Genomic DNA, 27,095 nt, shown 5'->3' on the forward strand with positions numbered 1-27,095 from the left:
AAAGTGTGCGCACTGGTGGAAGAGAGCAAGAGACGGGGGGCGAGAGATGGAAAGGGAGAGAAAGACAGGAAGAAAGAGAGGAGAGGGAGAGCAGCTGTGATGTTAAGCGAACACAAAGAGCAAGGAGAGAAAAGGAATGACCCCAAAACAAACAGAAGCTCTCCTTAATGAATCTGGGTCCAGAGAAGAGAAACAGAGAGAGAGAGAGAAAGAGAGCGTCAGCATTCCTCCTTCACGGGGCCCTCCGAGGGGCCAGGAAGTAGGGAAGGTGGGACAGATCACTGGGCGTTGGGCTGGACATAGGGAAAGGGGGATACCTAGTCAGTCGCACAGCTGGAGGCATTCAACTGAAATGTGTCTTCCGCATTTAACCCCTTCTGAATCAGATGGTTCTGGTATGGGGGTACTTCAGTCCACACACAGAACAGGGGTCCTGGCCTGTAGCACAAAAACCTCCTCAAGTCATCTAATCAGTCCACTGTAGCTCTCTCACAGAACTAGCAACACCGCCCTTGCAGCACTACCAACTCTAAAACGACGGAGAAGCTCCACAAAAAGAGTCCCTACAAAAGTCGTTATAAAGCAGACCTTCAATCAGTGTGTAGCACTGGTTTCTCTCAAGACTCACACAACCTCTCTTGCGACGTTGTTGAGAAATAATAGTCAGCTTGTGGCCTTGGTCGGCTTCCAGAAGCTGCGAACACTGTAGTTACAAAACACAATGGTTGCGTGGTTCCACGGAGCTGTGAGAGCCTCCACTGGCAGTGCTTTGTACAGTGTAATCAGATACAATTACCAGCTGGATCCGACTGCTGCAGGCGTCTCCTTGTAGCAACCTGTTGTTAGTCCTGTTTGCTGTCCACTAATTGTGACGCAGTAAAGAGTCAGAAGTCAAAAGACCTTTTCTCACCTGGTAATGGGGCACCTCTGGAAACATCTTTACTCGGCACTCTTAGAAGAAAAGTGTTCCAAAATGTTTTATTTATTTATTTAACTAGGCAAGTCAGTTAAGAACAAATTCCTATTTACAATGACGTGCTACACCGGCCAAACCCGGACAACGCTGGGCCAATTGCGCGGCCGCCATATGGGACTCCCAATCTCGGCCGGTTGTGATACAGCCTGGAATCGAATATGGGCCTGTAGTGACGCCTCTAGAACTGAGATGCAGTGCCATTACACCGCTGCGCCACTCGGGAGCCCAGTTCTGCAGTTGTCGCCATTTGAAGAACCCTTTTTGGTTCCAGGTAGAACTATTTTGGGTTCCATGTAAAAACCCTCTGATGAAAAGGTTCTACCTGGAACCAAAAAGGGGTTCTTCAAAGGGTTCTCCTAATGGGGCAGCTGAAGAACCCTTTTTGGTTCTAGATAGCACCTTCGTCATTGAAGTTAAAGAATGAGGGGCAGATTCCAACAGACAAAAAGCAACTGAATGTCTTAACATTGACAAGTCTGCCTTTCCATGAGTTTATAATGTGAGACTCCTATTATTAACGTAACACAATCCATAACAGTCTGGAATGAAAAAACGTTCCATGGACTCATTTCTCTCCAGGGAACTCATTGTCTGTCACTTCCATTAAACGGCATGTGTTCAGTAACCTTGCTACAGTTATTTAGCACGCTCTACAGATCTCCAACAGCAAAGACAAACTGAGTCCTGTTAATGCCATACCGTATGGACCCTGTAGAGCAGACCGCTCAGCAAAGTCGCTGTCTTCGATGCCTCTCAACTCAATGATCTTTCTTAGCTTTTGGTCCATGCCAAAACATTTAGCAGTGCTCCCAGCTACCTCGGGTCTGAAAATCCAAACTTTCTTATTTGTTATTTTAATTGGCTCTACTCTGCCATGACAGGCAATCCACCCCAGCTGTGAGCAGATTACAGGATCAACTTCACCCTTCCCAAATTTGTCAAAACACTGTACAGAACAATGAATTCATTTTGGACATCTACAGCGCTGACTTAAGCCGGATGCTCTGAGGCAAGCCGCGCTGCCTCCAGTGGTGTGTGATGTCCCTGACAAGGCTTACATAACGATAGTTGTGGCCACGCTAACGCTTGGCTTAGCAACACTCCCGACGGTGTGGTAAGAGGAGTTTTTAGGAGACGTACATTTTATTAAAAGCCGCCTGATTTCATTTTGTCTTCTGTCGTGATGAGAATAAGAGCCACAACAACAGGAATGTTGGTTTTCTGTTGCTACCAAGGCAGTGAAACTGGGACTCCCTGTTGGACCTTGATTGAACTTGATTACCAATTTCCCACAGGCCATGACTAGTACCCAGCAAGCTGGGTGCTGATGTTACTGATGCTGTGAAGTAGAAGCTCTTAACTTCTCAAAGTGCTCAAAGCTGGGCCCTGTAGCTGTGTTCTGAAGTGCTGATTCAACCTCAGACGGCTCTTTCCAAGTAAAGGACAAACTTTGAATGTAATTCCAGAAGCGGATTTGAAAGTGTTTGATGTGAATACAGTGAAGCACAGATGAACAGCTTCACTGAATCTTGGCGAAAGTTAAACCTTGGGGAAATACAACCAGAACAACACCCATCTAGCCTGAGGCCTCCTCTCCCTCTCTCCCACTCCCTGCCCCGTCACCCTACTTAGACCCACGCCAGTTTCCTGCTGCAAAAGAGAGAGGCTTAAACCTGCAGCCAAGAACAACGGAACACAAGGAGCCAAGAGCAGAGAGGCTGATGTTCCCAGAACCACCTTCTTCTCCTCCAACTCTGGCTGGTGTGTTGATGAGGTCTCTCTGGGCGTGGGGGTGTGAGCAGGGCACTGGAGCTGGAGGACAGAGGTCCAATGGAGGCTGAGGTACACGAAACCAAGGTGACTGACTTGATCCACACTGAGGTGAGACGTACTGTAGAGATGGAGGTACTGGGACTGGGAACCATATTGGGATATCAATTTGAGATAACAAACATTTTACTCCCATAGATGTTGAAGCAAAGTTGGAGTAAAAGTGTGGGTGGATGTTATTGGATAAGAACAACAACGATGATAGATTCTGGTATCAGGTTAAAGACCCCCAGGTCTAGATGAGGGTCTGTTGGTGGGACCAAAGGATTGTCCCTTGAACCTTTTTCTTATTTTGACAGATGTTTGAGATGAAAGGGGACGCTTGTTTACCGGGTAAGCTTTATAAAACAGAACATCTCCTTGTTCAGTAAAAACAGCAACCAACAAATTGACAGGACATTCCAGCCTGTTAGTATGTTTGTTTTTATTTATTTTATGACAGTCCAGGCCAGCCTCTGACACAGCAGGGGTAGGCCCCCACCCAGGAAACATCTCAGTGGGAGGGGAGGAGAAGCAGCAGTGAATGGGTGGGATTTGTTAGGGCTGATCAGCCCTTTAGTGGGTGGTTGGGGGGATTTGTTAAGGGATGATCAGGCTGTTGGCTTCCTGCTTTCTGTACAGCTCGAGTCCAAAGACACAGAGGTGGGACCTGAAATTCCTCCATGATCCTAAAGATAAGACCGAGCCCAGGATAGAGGGATTGTTCTGAGACCTGTACACTCAGGTAGACCTCAGGTTGTGAATAAGTGTCTAAAAGACAGAATACATAGAAATGGTGGAAAACAAGAACGAAAGCTTGTGAATGAGAGATCTGCCTTGCCTTTGCAGTTGGCAAACAAACCCAGTAACATCTGCACTGCAGGTGTAACAGTTAGACACAACAGTATATCTGACCCTTACATGACATTGTGTTGAGATGACGCAACTGTGCTTTCCTCAGAGAAATCACACAGAAAACAAAAACAATGACTGTAATAACACAGCAATAACCAGAACCCGGTGAATTACACTGTATGGTCGTCTTATTTATGTCATCACCTTGAATCATCCTACTCAGCTTTGTTGACACTGTTTCCTCTCCCTTGTACCAACTGAACTAATTCTGACCCCATAACACACCATGTGTATTCCGGTGTAGACCCCCATATCAAATAACTGAATAGATCTTGTTGAAAGTTCAATTCCCTCTGGATTTGTGATCTAGGGTCGGCCAAGTAAGTTTAAGTTCTGTTTCCACTTGGAGGAATTGAGGATTTCAGTTTTTAGTTAGGCCCACCTCGAAAAGTTGTCGACACTGTCGAGTTGGTTGCTGGGCCTACTTTGTCTTCATTTCAGAGTGGCAGTGTGGTATTTCTCGAATTAACTGTTATAGCCTAGTGTTATCCGTCTTCATTAATGTAATATAGCTTTTTTTTAAACCTAGATTGAATCTCTACAAATCGACCCATAGCATGCCTAGGAGTAAGGCAGGTCAGTGTTCAAAAGCGAGAGGTCACTGTCGTGGCAATAGGCCTACACAGTAGTGAGAAAGACTAAAAAGGGGACTGAGAAGAGATGGACATAATTGTATAACAGGATGTAAGGGTCACATCTGCCTGCGGGGCAGTCCCATACCAGCTTACAGAGTAAGGTGCACGGAGGTGTAGGACATGAATGGCATTTTAAGTTTCCAAAGACCCCCCCCCCCCCCCCCCTCAGACACACAGACACACACACATCTGGTTCCACTTAGAATTCGGACTGTCGTGGCATTCCAATGCATCAGTGAATTTCAGATTTAAAAAGTACCAGTAAAATCCCACCAGGTCTCCAACCCAAAAACAAAAAAAAGCTAAATAAGCTTTAGGTGGATATTCAAACGTGTGCCATAACAAAGAGAGTCTGCGACTCTTGAATGAAAAGCCGAGAAGCATTCGACAGCAACATATTGTTCTTACCTGAAACGCTGCTGTTTAGTTCCAGACTAAAGATGAATAAATATAAAGTGCATTTGTAAAAGTGAAGGCATTTTTTCCATGTTCTCCTCGAATCCTTGTTTCGGTCGCAGCGTGGCATGCCCGCTATTGCTCAGCCAATTGTAAATCGGAGCAATTTTTTGAAAGCTTTCCTTTCGGCACGGATGGGTAGAGTGGTGGTGAGTATAATGGGGTGCAGAAGAGAGGAGGAGTAGAGTGGGCTCTGTGTCTTTTTAGTGCGTCGTTAAAAGTGAAGTTAGCAGACGCGTTGTGTCAGCGTCACCATACTCTAGCCCGCCTCACATGCATACACAGTTGTGCACAAACTAGACACATTGTGTTGCAGATATGCGACATTGTATCTCAGAATCTCAGACTTGCAACATTGTTACCTTGCATCTTCTTGAGATCTGCCCCGCTGTTACATTGTAACAACATCCCTGCTTGTGATACGCTACATGCTGCGAATATGTAGCCTAGCTACCCTAGGCCCATTTGTTTCCTTCAAAATAAGGTATTGGCATTACAAATATAATATATATATATATATATATATATATATATATATATATTATACACTCGATTTAGCTTATTTAAAACTACAGTAAAGATTGAAAACAGAAATGTTTTATTTTACTAGATTCTGGCTCATAGAATCATTCCCCAAATCAGCAGTGGGGTGACAGTTAAGCACACAGATCATCCAAGTGAGATTGCAACAAGAAACACTTTTTACAAAGCTAACTCATAAATATGTTTTAAAAAATACTAAAGTGATGGCTTCTTGGCCTCCACCGTTGTGAAGAAAGTATTCTGGATGATTTGATTATCACAGTATTGCTGTCCCTTCCTCGTGAATCAGTCTCTTTATTCACCCCTGGAATGATTCCGTGTTGGGGATTGGTAGTGGTGGAAGGAGAGTGGAAACAATCCCATGTCAATCTGTTGGGAAACTCAGTTTAACATACAGTGTATATATACAGTGTATAGAAAGAGAGATGTTGAGAACAGACCGTGGACCCCACTTTGAGAAGCCCTGGGGAGCATAGACGGGTTGGTTGTTTAGCATCAAAACACATAAGAAAAAATGGGGCAAAACATACAGTGTTGGTTTAGATTGTTGACATGTAAACTATATTTAGTCTCAAAATGTTTATTGAAAACAAATACATTTGCACAAGGAGCACTTGTTTCTCAAATACATCATTACAGTTGTTGGTTAGCTAGTGAATTTGAGCCATATTAGCATAGACATGAGTCAAAACACCTCAATACAGTATCAATGAGATGAAACTAGCCACCTACGATTCCCCACATGGTTGTTAGCTATTTTAATCATACCACCACATGGCCTTCTTCCTCATCGATGTGCCCACATTCTCCTGACGTTGTCAGCCAACCCGTCTCTAGGTCATTCAGACTTTTCCATCAGGTTTGGTTTCTCCCACTTCGTTATATTAATTTAATATTTTTGTCATTTAGCAGACTTTGTGCATGACACAAGTAATTTTTCCAACAATTATTTACAGATTATTTCACTTATAATTCACTGTATCACAATTCCAGTGGGTCAGAAGTTTACATACACTAATTTGACTGTGCCTTTAAACAGCTTGGAAAATTCTAGAAAATGTCATGGCTTTAGAAGCTTCTGATAGGCTAATTGACATCATTTGAATCAATTGTAGGTGTACCTGTGGATGTATTTCAAGGCCTACCTTCAAACTGAGTGCCTCATTGCTTGACATTATGGGAAAATCCAAAGAAATCAGCCAAGACCTCAGAAAGAAAATTGTAGACCTCCACACGCGTGGTTCATCCTTGGGAGCAATTTTCAAACGCCTGAAGGTGCCACGTTCATCTGTACAAACAATAGTGCGTAAGCATAAACACCATGTGACCACGCAGCCGTCATACCGCTCAGTCTCCTAGAGATGAAAGTACTTTGGTGCGAAAATTGCAAATCAATCCCAGAACAACATGAACGTCCTTTACCTTGTGAAGATGCTGGAGGAAACAGGTACAAAAGTATCTATGTCCACAGTAAAACGAGTCCTATATCGACATAACCTGAAAGGCCGCTCAGCAAGGAAGAAGCCACTGCTCCAAAACCTCCATAAAAAAAGTCAGACTACGGTTTGTAACTGCACATGGGGACAAATATCATACTGTTTGGAGAAATGTCCTCTGGTCTGATGAAACAAAAATAGAACTGTTTGGCCATAATGACCATTATGTTTGGAGGAAAAAGGAAGAGGCTTGCAAGGTGAAGAACACCATCCCAACCGTGAAGCACGGGGGTGGCAGCATCAGATTGTGGGTGCACTTTAAAAAATAGATGGCATCATGAGGAAGGAAAACTATGAGGATATATTGTAGCAACATCAAGACAACAGTCAGGAAGTTAAAGCTTGGTCGCAAATGGGTCTTCCAAATGGACAATGACCCCAAGCATACTTCCAATGTTGTGGAGAAATGGCTTAAGGACAACAAAGTCAAGGTATTGGAGTGGCCATCACAAAGCCCTGACCTCAAGCCTATAGAAAATGTGTGGGCTGAACTGAAAAAGTGTGTGCAAGCAAGAGGCCTACAAACCTGACTCAGTTACACCAGCTCTGTCAGATGGAATGGGCCAAAATTCACCCAACTTATTGTGGGAAGCTTGTGGAAGGCTACCTGTTTAACTTGGGTAAAACATTTAATTTAAAGGCAATGCTACCAACTACTAATTGAGTGTATGTAAACTTCTGACCCACTGGGAATGTGATGAAAGAAATAAAAGCTGAAATAAATCATTCTCTCTATTATTCTGACATTTCACATTCTTAAAATAAAGTGGTGATTCTAACTGACATAAGACAGCGAATGACTACTAGCATTAAATGTCAGGAATTGTGAAAAACTGAGTTTAAATGTATTTGGCTAAGGTGTATGTAAACTTCCGACTTCAACTGTAGTCAGCTCTGGGATTCAAACCAGCGACCTTTCGGTTACTGGCCCAAAGCTCTTAACCACTGGACTACCTGTCTCCCTTTCAAAGATGTTCTTGATTATTTTAGTTCTTCCTCGATAGACCTTCTCCAGCTGTTCCTGGGTCTTCCCGGTTTCCTTTTCCCCCTGGAAATTCCAGGTTACAGATAATAAATATTACACAAGTGTGCTTTTGTGTTGTTGATGTAGAGAAATGAGCTTACCGAGCCTTCTGAGCGTAAACAACCCAACCAGAACCAACCCCCCCCCAATACACTCAGATCGCACAGTTTAACCAATAGTATTTAATGGGTTATGCAATTCTCCGCTAAGGCCCAATCTCCTCCCAACAGTACAGTACAATACAATGAGTAAACCAGTCCCTTGCATTTTATTGGCAAAAAATTCAATAAAACAGACCTAAATAAATATGTGTTTTCATGAAGGGGCAATTACTAAAAAGAGAACAGGGCAAAAAACTAAATAAAACAAATTTAAAAACCACCAATTGCTTTTTTTTCCCCCTTCGAATTGGGAAAATGTAAAAGTAACAATTCTTAAAAAAGGGACCATTCATTCGTTTTCCACGTCATATATCATGTAACACAACTAGAACCAATATAAAAACTGCAGCGGAACAGTGCCACCATCTGGAAGTCTTAAGCTTTGGTCACAGGATTTAAAACACACGGAGGGGGGAGGGTGGGGTATGCCTCCATTCAAAAACTACCTGGACCCAGGAGAGTGGCTTAAATTAATGAACTCCATAGGTCTTGTACAGGTCCAGTCTAAAGGCAGGCTAGACTGGTACTGTCAGTCAGGGGAGGGAGTTGGATGACAACCAAAGCATTTATCAAAGGAGAACCCAGAGCATCTGGGACAACTCCGAGGCATGGTGTGTGTGAGATGGAAAACAGTCCCATTTCTCAAAACTAATGCAGCCCGGTTCCATTCTTTTCATCTTAAAATTGTTGAATTTTCCCATTTCTCATCAGCTCAGTGCCATGCCCCCCCCACTGTGGGGGGACCCCAGGGCTTTGACCCCCAGAACAACACCGCCCCTCAGGGGAAGGAGAGACAGGGAAGCTGGATGGGTGAACATGGGAGATGGAGGGCTCCAAGTTGCAATTGGAACACTGATTACCCAACCCCTCCACCTCACCCATGATTACTCGCGCTCTCCCTGCCTGCACCCCAGAGGTTTCCCTGGGGTGCTGAGCCCATGGCAGGACATAGCAGGATGGTAAGTGGTGAGGGGGCTGAATCAGGCAGCCACCCCCACCTCCACCTTCCACTCAGGTCAGTCGTTCGTAGTGAGATAGATAGTGAGGGCTCAGTTTGAGGCGCTGCTGTTGGAGGAGCTGGAGGTGGAAGGTATAGCCGTGCCAGAGGCCCCGGACGTGGCCACCGACTTGCGGATGTGAGGCATGAGGAAGGGGTCACTGGCTAGCTGGTGCACATCGATACGGTCTTCCTTCCGGTAGACCAGACAGCGCCTTATAAAGGCCTGGAGAGAGATAAGGAGGGGACATTTAGAGACGTTGTGACATGGGAAGAGTTTGTGTACAGAGCAGAAAGGGATGAATGTGTAAAGTGAAAGAGGGCTGGAGAAACAACACCAGGTGAGGATGATTTTAAGGAATGGACTAACAAATGACAGAACGGTGAGGGAAGGACAGACAGAAAAAACAAGCAGTACCTTAGCTTCTGGGGTGACTACTGGTTTGGGGGGAAACTGCACCTCTGTTGCCTTCAGTATGGTGTTCTCCTGCAGGATGTCCTGTTGAGACTGGTTATGGCCAAAGGGCTGGAGGGGAAGACAAAGAAAGAAAAAAGGCAAAAGTTAGCAACACAAAACATCCTCATCTCTTAAATGGAATATAAAGAGTATGAATACAATTCTGAGAGTAGTTAGTAGTGTGTGCGTGCTTGCATTACCTTGCGTCCATACAGAGCCTGGTAGAAGATGACTCCCACTGACCACACGTCCACCTTGTTGGAGATTTTAGGAGGCTCTTTACCCACCACAAAGCATTCTGGGGGAAGGTACCTGCAAGGGAAGATCATTTATTAGAGAAACACTCTTTCCTCAATAACAAATCATCCAAAACAAGATAGTCATTCTATTGTTGTAGTTTGTGCGAAGCCTCACCAGTAGGTCCCTGCACCCTGCGAGGTCAGCTCCATCCCGTCCACTGAGTTGTAGCTGTCGTCGTCCATGATCTTGGACAGGCCGAAGTCGGTGATCTTGATCTCCCCACAAGCTGTGCCATTCACCAGGAGGATGTTGCCTGAGGAAAAGACAAGTCAGAGGTCATAATGAACATTCCTCAGTAATATGTGGTCAAGGCTGGTTTATAAATTGGTCTAACGACGTGTCTGTAGACAATTCGAATATGACAAGTTTCGCTGGGCCAAACAACTTTTCATTTATACTCCGGTGGAATGTCTATAGAGACGGTCACTGAGACTTTCAGTTTCCTTGTCGCAGACCGATTAAAAAAAAGTGTTGTCATGGTTACCTGACTGCGACAGCAACGAGACAAGTGAAAAAAAAAATATCCAGTAGAGTGCCCTGCATTTAATACGTCACACTCGCAACCGTAAGCTATTTTCTGTAATTAGCTTGCCTTTACCTTGAAAAATTCTCTTGTTGTGAGTTTACTTTCCTGTAATAATTAATAAAAATGTACTAAAAAAGGTAGTCTAGTGGTTAGAGCGTTGGGCCAGTAACCAAAAGGTTGCTGGATTGAATCCCTGAGCTGACAAGGTAAAAACCTGTCGTTCTGCCCCTGAGCAAGGCAGTTAACCCACTGTTCCCCAAATACCGAAGACGTGGATGTCGATTACGGCAGCCCACCTCTCTGATTCAGAGGGGTTGGGTTAAATGTGGAAGACACATTTCAGTTGAATGCATTCAGTTGTACAACTAACTAGGTATCCCCCTTTCCCTAAAAAGATGTCAGCTATGCTCATTATTTGAACTGCCTACCTTCTAACACGCTAGAAACTAACCAAAACATTGTTTCTAAAGTTGCTTTTAGTTGTCTGGCTTGCTAGATTAACATATATCGAATTAACGGATGGGTTAATCGGTGTTAAAATACACCAGTTATGCTATTTGGACCACCAGGCTGCATATCATTACAACAACGACAAGTTTGATGTCGGGCAACGATAGAATGTTCAAGATGTATGGATGTGATGTCTTTATTTGACTATTTTCTACACTGTAGAATAATAGTGAAGACATCACAACTATGAAAGAACACATATGGAATCATGTATTAACCAAAAAACAACCTTTGCCACCCTTTGCCTTGATGACAGCTGGGCACACTCTTGGCATTCTCTCAACCAGCTTCATGAGGTAGTCACCTGGAATGCATTTCAAATAACAGGTGTGCCTTATTAAAAAGATCATTTGTGGAATTTCTTTCCTTCTTAATGCGTTTGAGCCAATCAGTTGTGTTGTGACAAGGTAGAGGTGGTATACAGCAGATCTATTTGGTAAAAGACCAAGTCCATTTTATGGCAAAAACAGCTCAAATAAGCAAAGAGAAACAACAGTCCATCATTACATGGAGGTCAGTCAATCCGGAACATTTCAAGAACTTGAACGTTTCTTCAAGTGCAGTCGCAAAAACCATCAAGCGCTATGATGAAACTGGCTCTCATGAGGACCACCACAGGAAAGGAAGAACCAGAGTTATCTCTGCTACAGACACATCTCAACATCAACTGTTGACAGAAGACTGCATGAATCAGGCCTTCGTGGTCAAATTGCTGCAAAGAAACCACTACTAAAGGATGTCAATAACAAGAAGAGACTTTCTTGGGACAAGAAACACGAGCAATGGACATTAGACCGGTGGAAATCTGTCCTTTTGGTCTGATGACGCCAAATTTGAGATCTTTGGTTCTGACCGCGTTGTCTTGGTGAGATGCAGAGTAGGTGAATGGATGATCTCCGCATGTGTGGTTCCCACCATGAAGCATGGAGTAGGAGGTGTGATGGTGTGATGTTTTTTTGCTGGTGACACTGTCTGTGATTTATTTATAATTCAAGGCACACTTAAACAGCATGGCTGTCACAGCCTTTTGCAGCGATACGCCATTCCATCTGGTTTGCGCTTAGTGGTACTAGCATCTGTTTTTCAACAGGACAATGACCCAATACACCTCGAGGCTGTAATAGCTATTTGACCAATAAGGAGAGTGATGGAGTGCTGCATCAGATGACCTGACCTCCACAATCAACCGACCTCAACCCAATTGAGATGGTTTGGGATGAGTTGGACCGCAGAGTGAAGGAAAAGCAGCCAACAAGTGCTCAGCATATGTGGGAACTCCTTCAAGACTGTTGGAAAAGCATTCCAGATTAAGCTGGTTGAGAGAATGCCAGGAAAGTGCAAAGCTGTCATCGAGGCAAAGGGTGGCTACTTTGAAGAATTTGTTTAACACTTTTTTGGTTACAACATGATTCCATATGTGTTATTTCATTGTTTTGATGTCGTCACTATTATTCTACAATGTAGAAAATAGTACAAATAAAGACAAACCCTGGAATGAGTAGGTGTGTACAAACTTTTGACTGGTACTCTAAGTGATGGCATCAGTGTTGACCTGGTACTAATATTGCAGTGTAACTGCTGCCATGCTAGTGTCCGTGCGATCCGTTGCTGTGTGAACCCACCAGGTTTAAGGTCGTAGTGGATGATGGGTGGGCGGATCTCGTTGAGGTACTTGAGGGCGTTGACCATCTGCATGATGATGGAGCGGCCCTCCTTCTCCGACATCAGCTTATGCTGCTTCAGGTAGAAGTCCAGGTCGTTCCCTTCACAGTACTCTAAAACCGTACAGAACCTGGAACACAACGAGACAGAGGAACCCACGGTGAGGTAGTGTTTTAGTCACGAACCGTACAGACCCTGGGACATAACCAGAGAGAGAGGATGTGGTACTGTTAAGCGCTAGAAACGCACAGAACCTAGAACAATGACAGTACCACACAGCCGATTGCACGGTCTTAGTTTAGAACCGTACAGAGCCTGTTCCACAACGAGAGACAAGGGAACCGACTGTGAGGTACTGTTTCAAAACAGTAGTATACAGAGTTGAAAGGAAAAAAATAACACTGGAACTAGAAACACACCACCCCCCGACTTACGAGTCTGTGTCGAGTGAAAAGTAGTCGTAGAGTTTGACTATCCGTGGGTGGTCCAGCTCCTTGTGGATTCTATACTCTCGACATGCGTGTCTGAAACAGAGACCACGTTAAAAACTCCAATGTTAAAACCAAAGTGCTTTTGTTACCCGTTATCACTCTGAGAAAAAAAAAAGGTGTCTGTCTATGATAAGAAAAAGGGAACTCACTTATGGTAGTTCTCTTTCTTCTCGTCCCTCCAGTTCTTGTTCAACTGGTGGATTTTGACTGCGACGTATCTCTGCTCCGTTAGGTCAAAGGCCTTCAAAACGTGAGACACATCAATTACAAATAAATATTTCGATCACATCCATTATTCTTTATCATATCCGAGCAAAACCTGGCACCAATATGAAACCTTGGCACAGACTTTAAAAAATTGATTCAGGTGAACATCAAAAGTTCATCATTATGAGAAATCCTTTAGACCATGTAGTCGCTGTACTTAGTTCAATGGGTATACAACTATGCATTTGACCATGATGACAAAAAGGTCAGTTCCAATGAGTGCCCTCACCTTGTAAACTTCACTGAAGCCACCTCGGCCTAGTAAGTAGAGCAGTAGGTACCGGTCGTTTAGCGTAGGGTGGTCTTTGAACCTGTTGCGGAAATCAGACATATTCCGATTAAAAGTCAAACAGAGAGAACACAAATAAGAGAACACTGGTAGAGAGCACGTACGTGGAGTTATCCTCGTTGTGGATCCTCTTGAGCTCGCGGATGTGCAGGTTCCGTACTCGCTCCAACCTCTCCAACTCAGCCTGGATCTCTGCCTCTTCCTGCAATACACGGCAAGCTTATTAGCAACTTTTACAGGAACCAACAGATTAACAGTACACAAACTATATACACAAAATATATAAACATTGCAGGTAAACAGCACACCACCTTCTTGAGATGGCCCAGTCTTAGTTTGAAAATCTCCTCTTGCTCGTGATACTCGGCCTGTGATAACCTGTAAGAAGAAGAAACTCACCATCACAAACAGAAGCAAACCTGGGAAAATGTATGCATTTATACAGAGAGGGGAAGAGGCGGGGTAACGTACGCGTCGCTCTCGGCTCCGTTGGCCTTGCTCTTGCGTTTGTTCTGCTCCAGGCTAAGGGGCGGGGTTTGGGCCATTGAGGGCGGTTTCCTCTTGGCCAGGGCCTTCCTCTGTCTCTCTATGTCCTCTCGCTGGGAGTTGATCCTCTCCTGTTGCCTAGAGACGAGACACAGACAGACAGGTGACGGGGAGGGTCAGTGCTGGTATGAGAGAAAGATTAAAAACAACAGAGGAGGGTAGAGAGGAGTATGAGATGTAGAGTGAGAGAGGCTTTTGAGTGACCCTTACTTGATAAGGTTCTGAAAGGCATATCCGTCGGTCCACTGTTCTGTGAATGAGGCACCATGTCGGACGGTGGTGAAGTGACCCAGACGAAGACGGTCCTGCATGCTCTTGTCACGACATGCCATCTTCTCCTGCTTCGACTGGGGGGAGAGAAGACACATACACATTATACCTGGGGATAGCTAGTCCTTGGTCAAGAAAATAGACATGGGTGACGGTATTCTAGACTCCCAAGCCTGTTGTAGGGACAGCGGGAGAACTCACTTTCTCAATCAGCAGCTTCTTGCTCATGGTCACGCATTTGTTCAAGCGTTCTTTGTACCTCTCCAGCATCCTCTGCTGCTCGTCCAACTGCCTTCGAAGGTCACAGTTCACCTGAAACAGAACGGGTCAAAATCCCATTAATTAATAGTCCTTTTAAATTAAACAAAGCTGTTTTAAAATGTCAGTTAGTAGTTTCTGAAGAGATCCGTTTCCATGTCTGGAGCATAATGCCGTCTCATGACGAGGCCCACAACATGCTAGATTCCATTAAAAGACAGAATGGGAAAACAAGGGCGTGTTGATGGCAGATGTGTTCCCACCCGCAGCAAGTCATCTATCCTCCCCTCCTTCTTCTCCAGGTCAGAGTTTTTGTTGTTCTCCATAGCAGTTAGCTTCTCTACCGTCAGGTCAGACTGCAGGAGGAGAACCAGAGGATGAGAAAGAGAGACGAAGTCGAACAGTCATTAGAGACAAGGAGACGTGTCATAATACAGGAGTTATTACAGATATCACCAGTGCTCTGTGTGTGTGTGTGTGTGTGTGTGTGTGTGTGTGTGTGTACAGATGGTGTAAGGTAACAGCTACCTGTGTGGCTTTGTGGTTCATGTAGAGGGAAACAGGCTTTAGGGAACAGGATGAGTGCTCTGTGTTGGCTGAACCCATAGAGGACGGGCTGCCCTGCTGCATCTGGGATACAAAGACATCCACACATACCACTAACATCATGTCATGGACCACAGTAACATTATGCTTTGCATTCAGGTTAGTTTGAAGGACACGATGGGTTTGTTAGGAGGGGGGGGGGGGGGGGGCACGGTGAATAGGGAGGCGGAAAAAGAAAGGAGAAGTGAGGGAGCATGCTCACCGTGCCTGGGGGGTTGGAGAGGGAGTGATGTTGTGGGGAGGAGCGGACAACTGGAGGAAGACTCCTGGCAGGACTAGTACCAGGACCGCTACCACCCGCAAACTGACAGATTTAATGGAAAAGTCAGAAGAAGAGCGAAGGAATTCAAAGCTATGGAGGAGTCTTGCCAAAAAGTGTGTCTTGCACACTCACCTCAAAATAATCACTAATTTTCTGTCCTCTTCCTCCTCCTCCTTTCCCTGGAGAAGAGGAAAAAAAAGGCTGAAAATCTGTGTGCCGTTGATATATTCTGACAACAAAATGGCCGCCGGCAAGGCACGACTGAGGTGAATGAGAGAGATCACGGAGGAAGGGAGACCGACATCTCACCTTGGCTGCCATCGTACGGCTCTGCTTTCCTCTTCCTCGTTCTCTGGTCGTTGGGCTTTTTCTCTGGGGTCTGGAAAACGAGTAGGAGAAACACATTGTACTTTAAGACAGTGGAAGATGCATAAAATATCATATAACAAGAGTGAAAAGATTTATGGCGCCACTGCTGTGGGACACTGACCTCCAGCTCTTTGTCACTGAGAGAGCCCACGCTGCACAGGCTCTGATTGGACGACTCATTGTGGCCTGAACCCTGTTCAAAAACAAACAAACCCACACAATTACACGTCAGACAAAGAGTGGAAGGATCTGCCAAGGGCTGGGAGGGACTAAACTTAATTCACAGTTAAACCAGGGGTGTGGAAGGGAGGGATGACTGACCGTTTCTGACTGTTTCTCCCCATGTCTACTCTCTGGTGAACAGATAAGGTGAGTGATTGTTTTTGAGAGAAAGAGAGAGCAGAAGAGAGTCGGAGAGGAATAGGGTTGAGCTAATATCATCACCATTCGTCTCCACACTGTGTACCTACCCTATCAATTCTAAATGTCTGTTGCCTAGGTGATGCCTGTCACTCAAATGACTCACTTTTGAATTCACCAGACTCTGCCATATCAGAGAAATATACTTAGTCATTCTGGACACATAATGCTGCTCCCTCTAACTAAATTGAACCTGAAATTGCTGAACATCAGACATAACTAATGCAGGTGGGAGTAGGTCTCTCAATCTTTTTCTCCCTCACACTCTCGCCTTTCATTATTTCATCCTCATTCTCTCCAGCCTTGTTCAAACAATTTTAAAATCCTACTACTCAGATAAGGTATTGGAGGGCTTTCAGTGTTTCCCTTGTATTCACTTAGCAGTAGCGCTACGAAATGAAATACATTTTAAGGATGGACAGAATGTAGAAAATATAAATGGACCTATATATTGTTATATAATCTTTGAGAACTAGAAATCCCCAAAATAAAAACTAGCTAAACGACTTATTTAATACTATTTTTGGAATGGCTGGATTACTGACGTGGCATGCAGGGTACATGCCAAGGGGCCCCGATTGGGGTCCCCATAGGTTATGTTCTAATGTTTAAGCATAAGAACACAGAAATGCTTAGAATTGCAGGGAATTTGCTTTCACACTGCAGAATTATTTCAGCTCCATGGAAAAATGTATAGAATTGCAGGAAATTAGCTGAAAAACAGCACATTTCTCTCAGCTGCCAATTCTGTACCGATTTAAGCCGCGCCCACAACGCTTATAAGGCAGCTCAGGATGACTGATAGGGAGCAGAGCTACAGGGCTGTTCAAGGTCGAGAGACAAGTTGAGCTGCCCCCACCACATCCTGGGGCTTTCAGACCTATAACACCAGAGCAGGCTATACGTCTCATCTCTCTCTAGGCTAATACTTCATTTCTCTCTCTCTCTCCCCCCCCGTCTTTCCACACACTGCAACTCTGTCAGACAGAACCTGGTCAGACGGGTTTGGCCGTGGCGTGACGCTTTAGCGGGAGCCGCCATTTTCTCTGTGACAGCACCATGCTCTGGGCTCAGTTCTGCCTACGGCTGGCATAGAGCCCAGTCCTGGCTCTCATTCACTCTCTGGGCTCCGAATCACTTCCCACAAAGGCAGATCTCTAAGATGGAGTCTACCTCAGCACCACCAGGCAGGACCTCTAATCAAAAGCCAGAGCGCTACTGCCATAACATCTGGTCAGGGTTTCTACGCGTATGAGAGTGACAGGCATTCCTGCCCTTCCCCACTTCCCCCTCCTGCCCGTTCCCTTCTTGGCAGCCCTCCGCACTTGCATATGCAGCCACCACATCATGAGCCAGTAGGAGAGGATACTATACCACACCAGCCAACAAACACAGACACACAGCTCTACATTCTCAAGAGAGAGAGAGACGGAGGGGGCTCTCCTGTCCCTGACCAAGCTCAACCAGAAATAGAGAATCAAACAAAGAAAGGGAGAAACAAAGAGAAGGGGTGAGAGGGAGACAAAGACAGACAGATATGGTCCTGAAATAAAAGTTCACTACTGAGATCCTGTTGTCAGTCCTACATTAGTAGAAAGGGTGGAGCGGGAAAGAGCAAGACCCTATATAGGCCTCTCTCATCTCCAATGATATAGTGTAGTAACACAGACCTTAGCCACGCCGACCCCAGTGAAGCGAGCCTCCAGCAGCTCCTGGCGTCGCGGGTCCAGGCTGTGCAATTCTTCCATCATGGCTGCAGGGACAATGAGCAAGAAACACACAATTTGATATCAGATCTGTTTACTTTCCATAGCACAGACGAACGTCATACAGAGTAAGAATACAAGGGGCTGGAAATCCTCTGACAACAGCTTGAGGATTTAGTGACACAACCAGTTCAGGGTTGCCTATAGATGAATGTGTTGATGCATGCAACTATAAATTCGTGGAAACTGACTCACGGATAACCTCAGACACACCTGTTTTTTTTAAATCAAGTCACCACCACTGATTCCAATGCAGAACTTGATCAACAACAAGAGATGAAGCAGAGACTAAACAGGCAAGAGCTGAACATACTCCTGTGCTGACAAGGGACATTTCAGCAAATATGGTTTCAAAACTGTGATTACAGTATCGTGATAAGATTAGTGAATCTGATGGAGTCATTTTGCCACATAGCTTCGTTGCCTAGCTAGTTAACTACAGTAGCCAGCTAACGTCCGACCAACCAACTTGTTAATAGTATATCAAATCAACTAGATAGATAACTAACTAGCTAGCTGATCAAAGAGTACAGGCAGCTTGCCATCATCCACTTGCAGGTGACAAAATACTAACAATGAGAGTAACATGATAGATAAACATTGCCATGACTCATGATCATGTGTTCATTACATTAGTTGACATGTGTCAATAATTCAGGTTCCCCCCTTGGCTAGTCTATGGGAATGGCTGCCCTGTTGGTAATGGCATTCCAAACATGTTTTTGTTGCTAAACGCTTGTTGGCTAGCTAGTTAACTACAGTAGCCAGCTAACGTCCGACGTTAGCCACCTGGTGCAGCTAACTATTAACTAGCAAGTTGGTCACTTCGTTGGCAAATATGTCTGATAGGTAACAAAAAAAAAACAGCATTTTATATTTCCAAATTATAACTACTTGCAAAATTGTCAATTCAAAAAGGGGAATAGATAACTAACGTTACTGGGCTATGGGTGATGGATAGCGATATGGCAAATTTCCGACTAACATGTAAGGTTAGCTAGCTAGCGTTAGCTACATGAAAACTGCTGTTTTTCAGGAATATTATGTCCCAACCCAAAGTTATGTGAGAAATAAAACATTAATACAACTCGACCAAGGTTACCTGTTGTAATTATATTTTCCACGGGTCCAATCTTTATATGTCCACGATTCTTGTCTCCCTACCTCGACACTGTCAAACGAGGCCTCATCCAAATCCCCGTTCTTCGGTGTTGATTTGTTACCCGTTAGGAGACGAGCGTCTGCTTGGCCCCCCAATAACGACGGATAGTTCCCTTCTCCGCCTAGAAGTCCCGGGGTATCCCAAACCAGCCTTTCCGCACTCCCTACACCGGTATCCCCAGGTTCACATTCCTTTCATCAAGGGCCGTACCATGCCTCTTTCGGGGTATTTTATCCCGAACAATGACCATCACTTGCCCTTTTCATCGCGAATATGCTCCAACAATGTGGCTATTTTGTGTTATAATGTTGTCCTCCGATCTGATATGTTCGGTCTAATTCTGTACTCAATCAGAACAAAGTTGGTGTCTGGCTTCACCTTCCTCGCCCTAGCAAACAATCTGTTACGGAAATTGTGTTATTCGGATCATTTCAATTTAATCTGGATTGGTTCGGTCTCATTTTTTTTGCTAATATAAACAATAATCGGTAAATCTCCTTTATTCTCGTGATATTGTTCAAATTTGGCTTTCCACCTTCACCCCAACCACGCCTTCCCCCAAAACCGACTGTAGACCAATTGAAATTGATTTACAAACTAGCTACATGCAATCTAAAACTGGCCATAACTTTTCAGGGAGACAGAAACGCAATCATCTTTTGAAATGTGAAGTGAAGGCAATTATCTGAAAGGAATCATGTGACAATGATGGGTTTACACATAGTTTTTTAATCATCTTGAAAGTGTTAATGTAAAAAATTGTTTTTAACTCGTACATCACAATTAATCTAAAACAATGAAAAATGGCAAACAGTCTGTTGAATGTAAACATTAGAACATTGGGTTTCCAGACCTTTTTTCAGGTTTCATTAGCTCATCATCCTTTTCTATATGCCATTTCTGAGCCAGGGCTGTGAAGACAAATGGCTGAGGGAACCCAATAGAAAAACATGTCTAATGCTTTACACACACACATCACCCCTCAATCCATCTCCAACTCTATCCATCCCTCCCAGGGGTTGCAGTCCCACATCTACCTCAGACACTGAAACGTTCAATGATAAGCCACATAGTGTTCTCTCTGCTGTTCCTGGCTCACTCCTGTGTCTCTGGTGGTTGGGTATGAGGCTTGCGGTACTTGCATTGGATCCAGACACGGTACATGGTCAGCTGCTTGCCTCTGTTCACCTGCAGCCGCCGGTCCACCATGTTCTGGACCTTCTCCAGACCCGCTTCACTGAAGTAGTCATGTAGCTCATCTGGAGAGAGATGTCACGGAGATATTATACACAAAAAAAACCCAGAAAGGGTCTAGTGTCTGAGGTAGATGTGGGACTGCAGCCCCTGGGAGGGAGGGATAGAATTGGGATACCTCCATGAGACCATTGTAATGATGGACACTATGGAGATGGATTGAGGGGTGATGTGTGTGTGTGTAAAGCATTAGTCATGCTTTGCCATTTGTCTGCACAGCTCTGGGTTCCCCCAGGTGCTTAGATAAAAATATATACTTAAATTATTATTTTTTTAAACAGACTTGCAAATTACCACTGTTAAAAAGCAGTACATACTAGCCTTTTGATTGGATTTATTTATTACCTTGAGTGAAGAAATAGACTCGTGTTCCATCACCCCGGACATAAAAGTTATCTGACAAGCACCTTCCTGAAAAAGGAACATTCAATAATTCAATATTTTCCCCAGAACATGTACATATTGCTAATCACAATTTACAAGCATTTCGATACACACAAGCATTACGCTAACATCTGCTAAATATGTGTATGTGACCAATATAATCTGATTCGATTCCACACAGTACCACGCATGAGTGCCTATGGTAACTAACCTTTCTTGAAGCGTAGCTGTGCCATGTCATAGCGCCCATAGTCCCTGAGCAGCAGCACTCCTCCAGGCTTCAGCAGCCGAGCCAGTCTGCTGATGGAGGCCTGCATCCTGACAGAGAATGTTTTTTTGATTTGATTGCACTTCAATTTTCCCTATCGCACACACGCACCCACACTTGCTTGTTGCCACACTCAAACACACACGTCACACAGGGGCGTCTTACTTGTCCGGATGCAGGGCTGAGAGCACGAAGATGAGCACTATAACATCCAGGCTGGCCTCTGGGACAGGGTAAATAGCGCCCTCATCACCCAGGTCATGAACAAAGGCATAGCAGCGCCCGGGGTCATACTCTGAATTAGCCTGGTGGTGAAAGGCGAGATGAATGAATCCATTTATCAGCCAACTAATGACACCATCTATCAAGCATTTCTCCATCTCACCTTGACCAGCTCTACAGCGGTGCTGGAGAAATCACAGCAGTAGACAAAGAGTCCAGGGTCACTGTCCCACACAAAGAAGACAGGGTCATGGAACATGGAGGTGCGAACAGGGTTGCATCTAATACATATTGAGATCTGAATAGCAGATATACAGCATGTGCACACGAAGAGGGTAGTAGCTAGTATAAAACGTCAAACTGATCAGGCTGCATACTGCATAATGGGACTGCTCAATACATGTGGTCCCAACCACCACTCACTTGTTGGTCTTCAGAATGGGAAAGACAGTGTTTCCAACACCACAGCCAACCTATTGAATCAAACAAGGACATAGGTTAGCCTACTTTATGCCTGAGTGCCACATATACTTAGCTGGACCCATATCTGTTTGTGCTCTTGCCAACTCTATTGCTCATTCTCACGGCAAACATGTCTGACATTACGATGAGTGACAATGAGTTGGCATAACACAGACTGGCACTCAAGCTAACATATACTGCAGTCATACTATGATACAATATTCCTCACCTCCAGTATGCGATACATGGCACTGGATCCAGGGTAGTCACCATCTACATGGGCCAGTACGGTGACTTCACTGCTTTGGCCCTGGCTCTGTTCGAGACCATGTGGTTCACTGTCCTCAGCTCTATCGTCCCCAATACAGGAGTCCCGGTTGAGGCGACACTGTGGGGCCAGCTCAGGGAACTCTGTGAAGAGCCAGTGGCGGTCTTTGAAGAAGCGATTCTCATGGATGGTGTAGAATTCATTCCAGTACTCGTTCGCCCGGCAGTCAAAGTCCTCTGTTGAAATGAGTGGAAGAGATGCAAATTGACTACTACATATACTATATCTTGTTCTGGTACTAACACTACATGACAAAAAGTATGTGGACACCTGCTCGTTGAACATCTCGTTCCAAAACCATCTGCATTAATATGGAGTTGGTTCCCAGCTTTGCTGCTATAAAAGCCTCCACTCTTCTGAGGAGGCTTTCCACTAGATGTTGGAACATTGCTGCGTGGACTTTCTTCCATTCAGCCACAAGAGCAATAGTGAGGTCAGGCGATTAGACCTGGCTCGCAGTCAGCATTCCAATTCATCCCACAGGTGTTCGATAGGGTTGAGGTCAGGGCTCTGTGCAGGCCAGTCAAGTTTTTCCACACCGATCTTGACAAACCATTTCTGTATGGACCTCACTTTGTGCATGGGGCATTGTCATGCTAAAACAGGAAAGGGCCTTCCCCAAACTGTTGCCACAAAGTTGGAAGCACAGAATCATCTAGAATGTAATTGTATGCTGTAGCATTTATGATTTTCCTTCACTAGAATTAAGGCTCCTAGCCTGAACCATGAGAAACAGCTCCAGACCATTATTCCTCTTCCACCAAACTTTACAGTTGGCACTATGCTTTCGGGAAGGTAGCATTCTTCTGGCATCCGCCATACCCAGATTAGTCCGTCGGACTGCCAGATGGTGAAGCATGATTCTTCACTCCAGCGAATGCATTTCCACTGCTCCAGAGTCCAATACCAGGGAGCTTTCCACCACTCCAGCCAACGCTTGGCATTGCACAGTGATCTGTGCGGTTGCTAGGCCATGGAAACCCATTTCATGAAGCTCCTGACAAACAGTTATTGTGCCGAAGTTGCTTCCAGAGGCAGTTTGGAACTCGGTAGTGAGTGTTGCAACCGAAGAGAGGTTATATATTTTTTTTTCTCCCCAATTTTGTGATATCCAATTGGTAGTCAGTCTTGTCCCATCGTTGCAACTCCCGTACGGACTCGGGAGAGGCGAAGGTCAAAAGCTGTGCGTCCTCCCCGAAACACGACCCCGCCAAGCTGCACTGCTTCTTGACACACTGCTCGATTAACCCGGAAGCCAGCCACACCAATGTGTCGGAGGAAACACCGTAGAGCTGGTGACCGAAGTCAGCATGCATGCAACTGGCCCGCCACAAGGAGCCGCATGAGCACGATGGGACAAGGACATCCCGACCGGCCAAACTCTCCTCTAACCCGGACGACACTTCAGTACTCAGCGGTCCAGTTCTGTGAGCTTGTGTGGTCTATCACTTTGCGGCTGAGCTGTTGTTGCTCCTAGACGTTTCCACTTCACAATAAAAGCACTTACAGTTGACCAGGGCAGCTCTAGCAGGGCAGGAATTTGACGAACTGACTTGTTGGAAAGGTGCCACATTGAAAGTCACTGAGCTCTTCAGTATGGCCATTCTACTGCCAATGTTTGTCTATGGAGATTGCATGGCGGTGTGCTCGATTTTATACACCTGTCAGCAACGGATGTGGCTGAAATAGCCGAATCCACTAATTTGAAGGGGTGTCCACATACACTATATATACAAAAGTATGTATCTAGCAGGCCTATGTATGGTTGTTTGTTTTATCACTTATTATCAGCGTCTAGCGCTGAAATAATTGATACCATACTCTCAGTTGGTGAAACTGTTCCCACAATTGGAAAACACCCACCCCTCAACACCACCCACCTGCTCTCAAGGATTAACGGGGTGCAATGAACCAACCTGAACTAACATTTGGGCTTACACAAGATATTCTCCTTTAAGCAGCCATTCAGCAGCTTTTTAAGCTTAAAGGGATACTTCAGGATCTACTTTCCCAGAGTCAGATGCACTCTTGGATACCATTTTTATGTCTCTGAGTGCAGTTTGAAGGAAGTTGATAACTAGCGTTTGCGCAATGACTATAATTCTTTGGTAACCGCTAGCATGCTAGTAGATACCATAGACTTCCAGTCATGGTGCTTACGCTAGTTAGCATTGGCTCGCAAAACTCTCTCTAACTTCATTCACAATGGATGCAGAGACATATACATGGTATTCATTAGTTTATTTGACTCTGGGGAAGTAGATAAAGAGATGTCATTGCCAAAATCCCAAAGTATCCCTTCTAATGTCAATATACATTTGGTACTTACCAAAGAAAGGAGTTTCACTGAGCAGCTATCGTCATTACTGCCCTACCCAGAAATTGTCTAAATAAAAAGTGACAAACAACTGAAAAAACACCTTATATGGAAATAACCTTGTTTTTGAGCAAGTGCTCATGTGCCAAATCCACCTCATTACTGCCACCAGAGATGTGTATATGACGCTCATGTCTCCGCCCTAACAATGGGAGTTGTTGTCCCAAAGCCGGGAAAACAGTAGACAAGCTTAGGTCCAAAATAAGCCCATAGAAACGTATTGGGCTTATATTTGGACTGATTTTGGCGAAAGTGAAACCTCTCGCTTCGCCTCTTCCTCTTTGATGCCACGCACAGATTGGCTGATCCAGCAGCAGGAAAGGGAATTGATTTGATCACCTACAACAGTGTATGAACCTCATAATCTGTTGTTTCACCCATGCTACACGGAATGCAATAATAGATTAAGTAGACAATATAGGGTACGTTTTTAGTGATTGCATATTTCAAGGCTTTCTTTAGTGTATTTGAATTATGTTACTCATATTGCAGAAGGTGCAGAAGAGGTAGATTTAGATTATTTCCAGAAAAGGCATTGGCCATGTTCGAGAGCATTTAAACTGCAATGTATCATGGGTAAATTGTGACTGACTGACTGATCTTCAAATAATAATGGGTCGTTACTTATGTCATTTGTGGATCAGTCAGTCGAGACATTATATACAGATCTCTGATGGCAGTAATGAGGTAGTTTTTTTTTCAGATGCATGTCAATTTTATTTAGACTTTTTTTGGAAGTACATACTGTCTGGGATGGCAGCAATGATGATAGTTGCTCAGTGAAACTCCTGTCTTTGGTAAATTCCACATGTATTTTCACATTATTAAGCTTGAAAAGCTGGTGAATGGATGCTTCTCGGCTTAAAGGGGGACATCTCCTGTAAGTCCAGATTCTGGTTCAGAACCAACCTTGCTTCTCTTGAGGGAGGGGCTGACTGTTTTCCTGGACCTTCTTCTTGGCAGCTGCCTCTTGCTCCTCTGTCCACTCCACATTGTCCCTGAAAGTGAATGGGACACCAACACTACTAGAAACCAAGAGGAAGACTACCTCATGCCTAGTTCTGTTCTGTCCATATGTTAGCCCAATAATAGACAAATGAAGCCGAAAGTTACTCCTTACAGTCCAAGGACCTTACATGTTCTGTTGAAAAACAAATGTACAAAAAGGTGATAGAAGACGTAGATAGTTAATCTGTGTTGCCAAACAGGCGCTGTAACATGGAAATATGGCCGTGTGGGAACCCTAGCCCTATATAAAAAGCTGTGTATCAATTTAATATTGTTCTGATTTCTCGCTGATATGAAATGTAAGGTATTTATGCTTCCAAAGCCGTACCGCAAGCGATGCATGTTTATGTTCAGACCAAGCCGTGGGGCTCTAAACAAAATACACATGTACAAAAGACAACTTCATCCAATGACTCTTGTGTAATGTAATGGAACTGAGAGTCATGATCAAGGGCTATTCATGTGTGTACTACCACCAGTAGTATGCATGCTCAAATACGAACCATGCGTTGTGTTGAAAAACTTGACGTGGGTCTGTCAGGAAACGGGTTCCAAACTGAGGTCTTTTCAGTTCTCCAGATGTGGATTCTGGTAATATTTGTTCCGTTTCAGTGATGTTTTGCTCCACGATCCCTCCCACAGTAACGGGCGCTGCCATGTTGAATTGACGCACCGGAAGGAATGTCCATAGAAGTTGAAGCAAAGACTACATTGTCAACGAGATATCCCACTATAGTCCGTAAATCAGCATTGCCTGTGAGTACTCTGTTACACCAGTTGAGCGCGCCATAGCCCTACATTTGGCATTATGATCGAGAACGTGGCTGCTGGTGAGATCCCCGCGTGGGGATGAATGGAGGTAGGATGAAAGATGATGGCGGGCAAGGAAAAAAGTGCAGCGTATGAAAAAATATGGAGTGTGGGATTGCACAAACCTTCTGGAAGATCTGGCGAAGGAGAAGATGGTGGATAAGGGAAAAATGGGATTATGTTTAGAGGGGGTAATGATTTGAGATTTGCACAGAACTTTTGGAAGAGCTAGAGTAGGAAGGTGAGGGTCAATTCATTGTGGTGGCAGGTGCCGTGATGACCACCGAGAAGAAGCTGAGTGTAGAGGGCAGCGGTGTGGTGAGGGAGGTTGGCGCCAAGTGCAAAAAGAGGGATACGTCCTATAGTAGCTCAGAGATGGAACCTGGCGAGTTTATGGGTGTTGTGAGGATCGCCGAGGATGAAAAAGATGATTCTGGCCCAGTGGGACGGAGATTTGTGGAGGGGAATCGATCCTTGCATTTTTGGCTAATCCATATGTGGTGTCAGGTTGGATGGAGAAGAGGTTGCGGACTGTTGAAAGTAACTGAGTGGAATAGTGATGATTTATTGTGTTTCTTCAGTCCAGAGGGAGCGGGTGCTCCGGATCATGCAGTTAGGGACAAGAAAAATGTGACTTGCTTCGCTCTCTGGAGCAGGGTGGAGTTGAAAGGAGTGATAACAGGGATGGCATTGTGTTGAGGAGGATCAGTTGAGGGGGGGGGGGGTGGAGAAGACATTGTCTGTCCTGCTGAGTAGAGTCTTTGCCCGACAAGGTCAAGTTAGGAAGTGTAAGGTATCCCGGGAGAGAT

At 44.7% G+C, this 27,095-nt stretch overlaps 3 protein-coding genes across 3 annotated transcripts in view; all 3 read right to left on the reverse strand.

Annotated features, from left to right (window-relative positions):
* The window catches only part of LOC110485159 (C-type mannose receptor 2), a 44,064-nt gene extending 39,075 nt beyond the window's left edge, over positions 1 to 4,989 (reverse strand). The window contains exon 1 of the mRNA XM_036940933.1: positions 4,744 to 4,989. Within this exon, the coding sequence (XP_036796828.1) occupies positions 4,744 to 4,861 (118 nt within the window). The 5' untranslated portion in view covers positions 4,862 to 4,989. The remainder of the gene's footprint in view (positions 1 to 4,743) is intronic.
* Positions 4,990 to 9,064: 4,075 nt separating this feature from the next.
* On the reverse strand, positions 9,065 to 19,753 carry LOC110486229 (serine/threonine-protein kinase tousled-like 2). Its single transcript, XM_021557671.2, has 21 exons — positions 19,114 to 19,753; positions 17,916 to 17,998; positions 15,947 to 16,018; positions 15,766 to 15,835; positions 15,589 to 15,635; positions 15,397 to 15,498; positions 15,117 to 15,218; positions 14,852 to 14,944; positions 14,532 to 14,642; positions 14,271 to 14,407; positions 13,986 to 14,138; positions 13,826 to 13,892; positions 13,619 to 13,716; positions 13,455 to 13,536; positions 13,108 to 13,199; positions 12,902 to 12,991; positions 12,428 to 12,597; positions 9,884 to 10,022; positions 9,670 to 9,781; positions 9,431 to 9,538; positions 9,065 to 9,238 (listed from the first exon to the last, which is right to left on the reverse strand). The coding sequence occupies exons 2-21, from the start codon at positions 17,994 to 17,996 to the stop codon at positions 9,065 to 9,067; spliced, it is 2,100 nt and encodes a 699-aa protein (XP_021413346.2). The 5' UTR covers positions 17,997 to 17,998; positions 19,114 to 19,753.
* A 129-nt stretch (positions 19,754 to 19,882) lies between these two features.
* Positions 19,883 to 26,183, reverse strand: mettl2a (methyltransferase like 2A). The gene is made up of 9 exons (XM_021557673.2): positions 25,980 to 26,183; positions 25,378 to 25,466; positions 21,993 to 22,267; positions 21,725 to 21,774; positions 21,465 to 21,525; positions 21,245 to 21,384; positions 21,023 to 21,129; positions 20,773 to 20,838; positions 19,883 to 20,432 (listed from the first exon to the last, which is right to left on the reverse strand). The coding sequence occupies exons 1-9, from the start codon at positions 26,132 to 26,134 to the stop codon at positions 20,269 to 20,271; spliced, it is 1,107 nt and encodes a 368-aa protein (XP_021413348.1). The 5' UTR covers positions 26,135 to 26,183; the 3' UTR covers positions 19,883 to 20,268.
* Between the last annotated feature and the right edge of the window lie 912 nt (positions 26,184 to 27,095).

The sequence above is a fragment of the Oncorhynchus mykiss genome, chromosome 13 (assembly GCF_013265735.2).
Source record: "Oncorhynchus mykiss isolate Arlee chromosome 13, USDA_OmykA_1.1, whole genome shotgun sequence".
Classification (NCBI taxonomy): domain Eukaryota; kingdom Metazoa; phylum Chordata; class Actinopteri; order Salmoniformes; family Salmonidae; genus Oncorhynchus; species Oncorhynchus mykiss.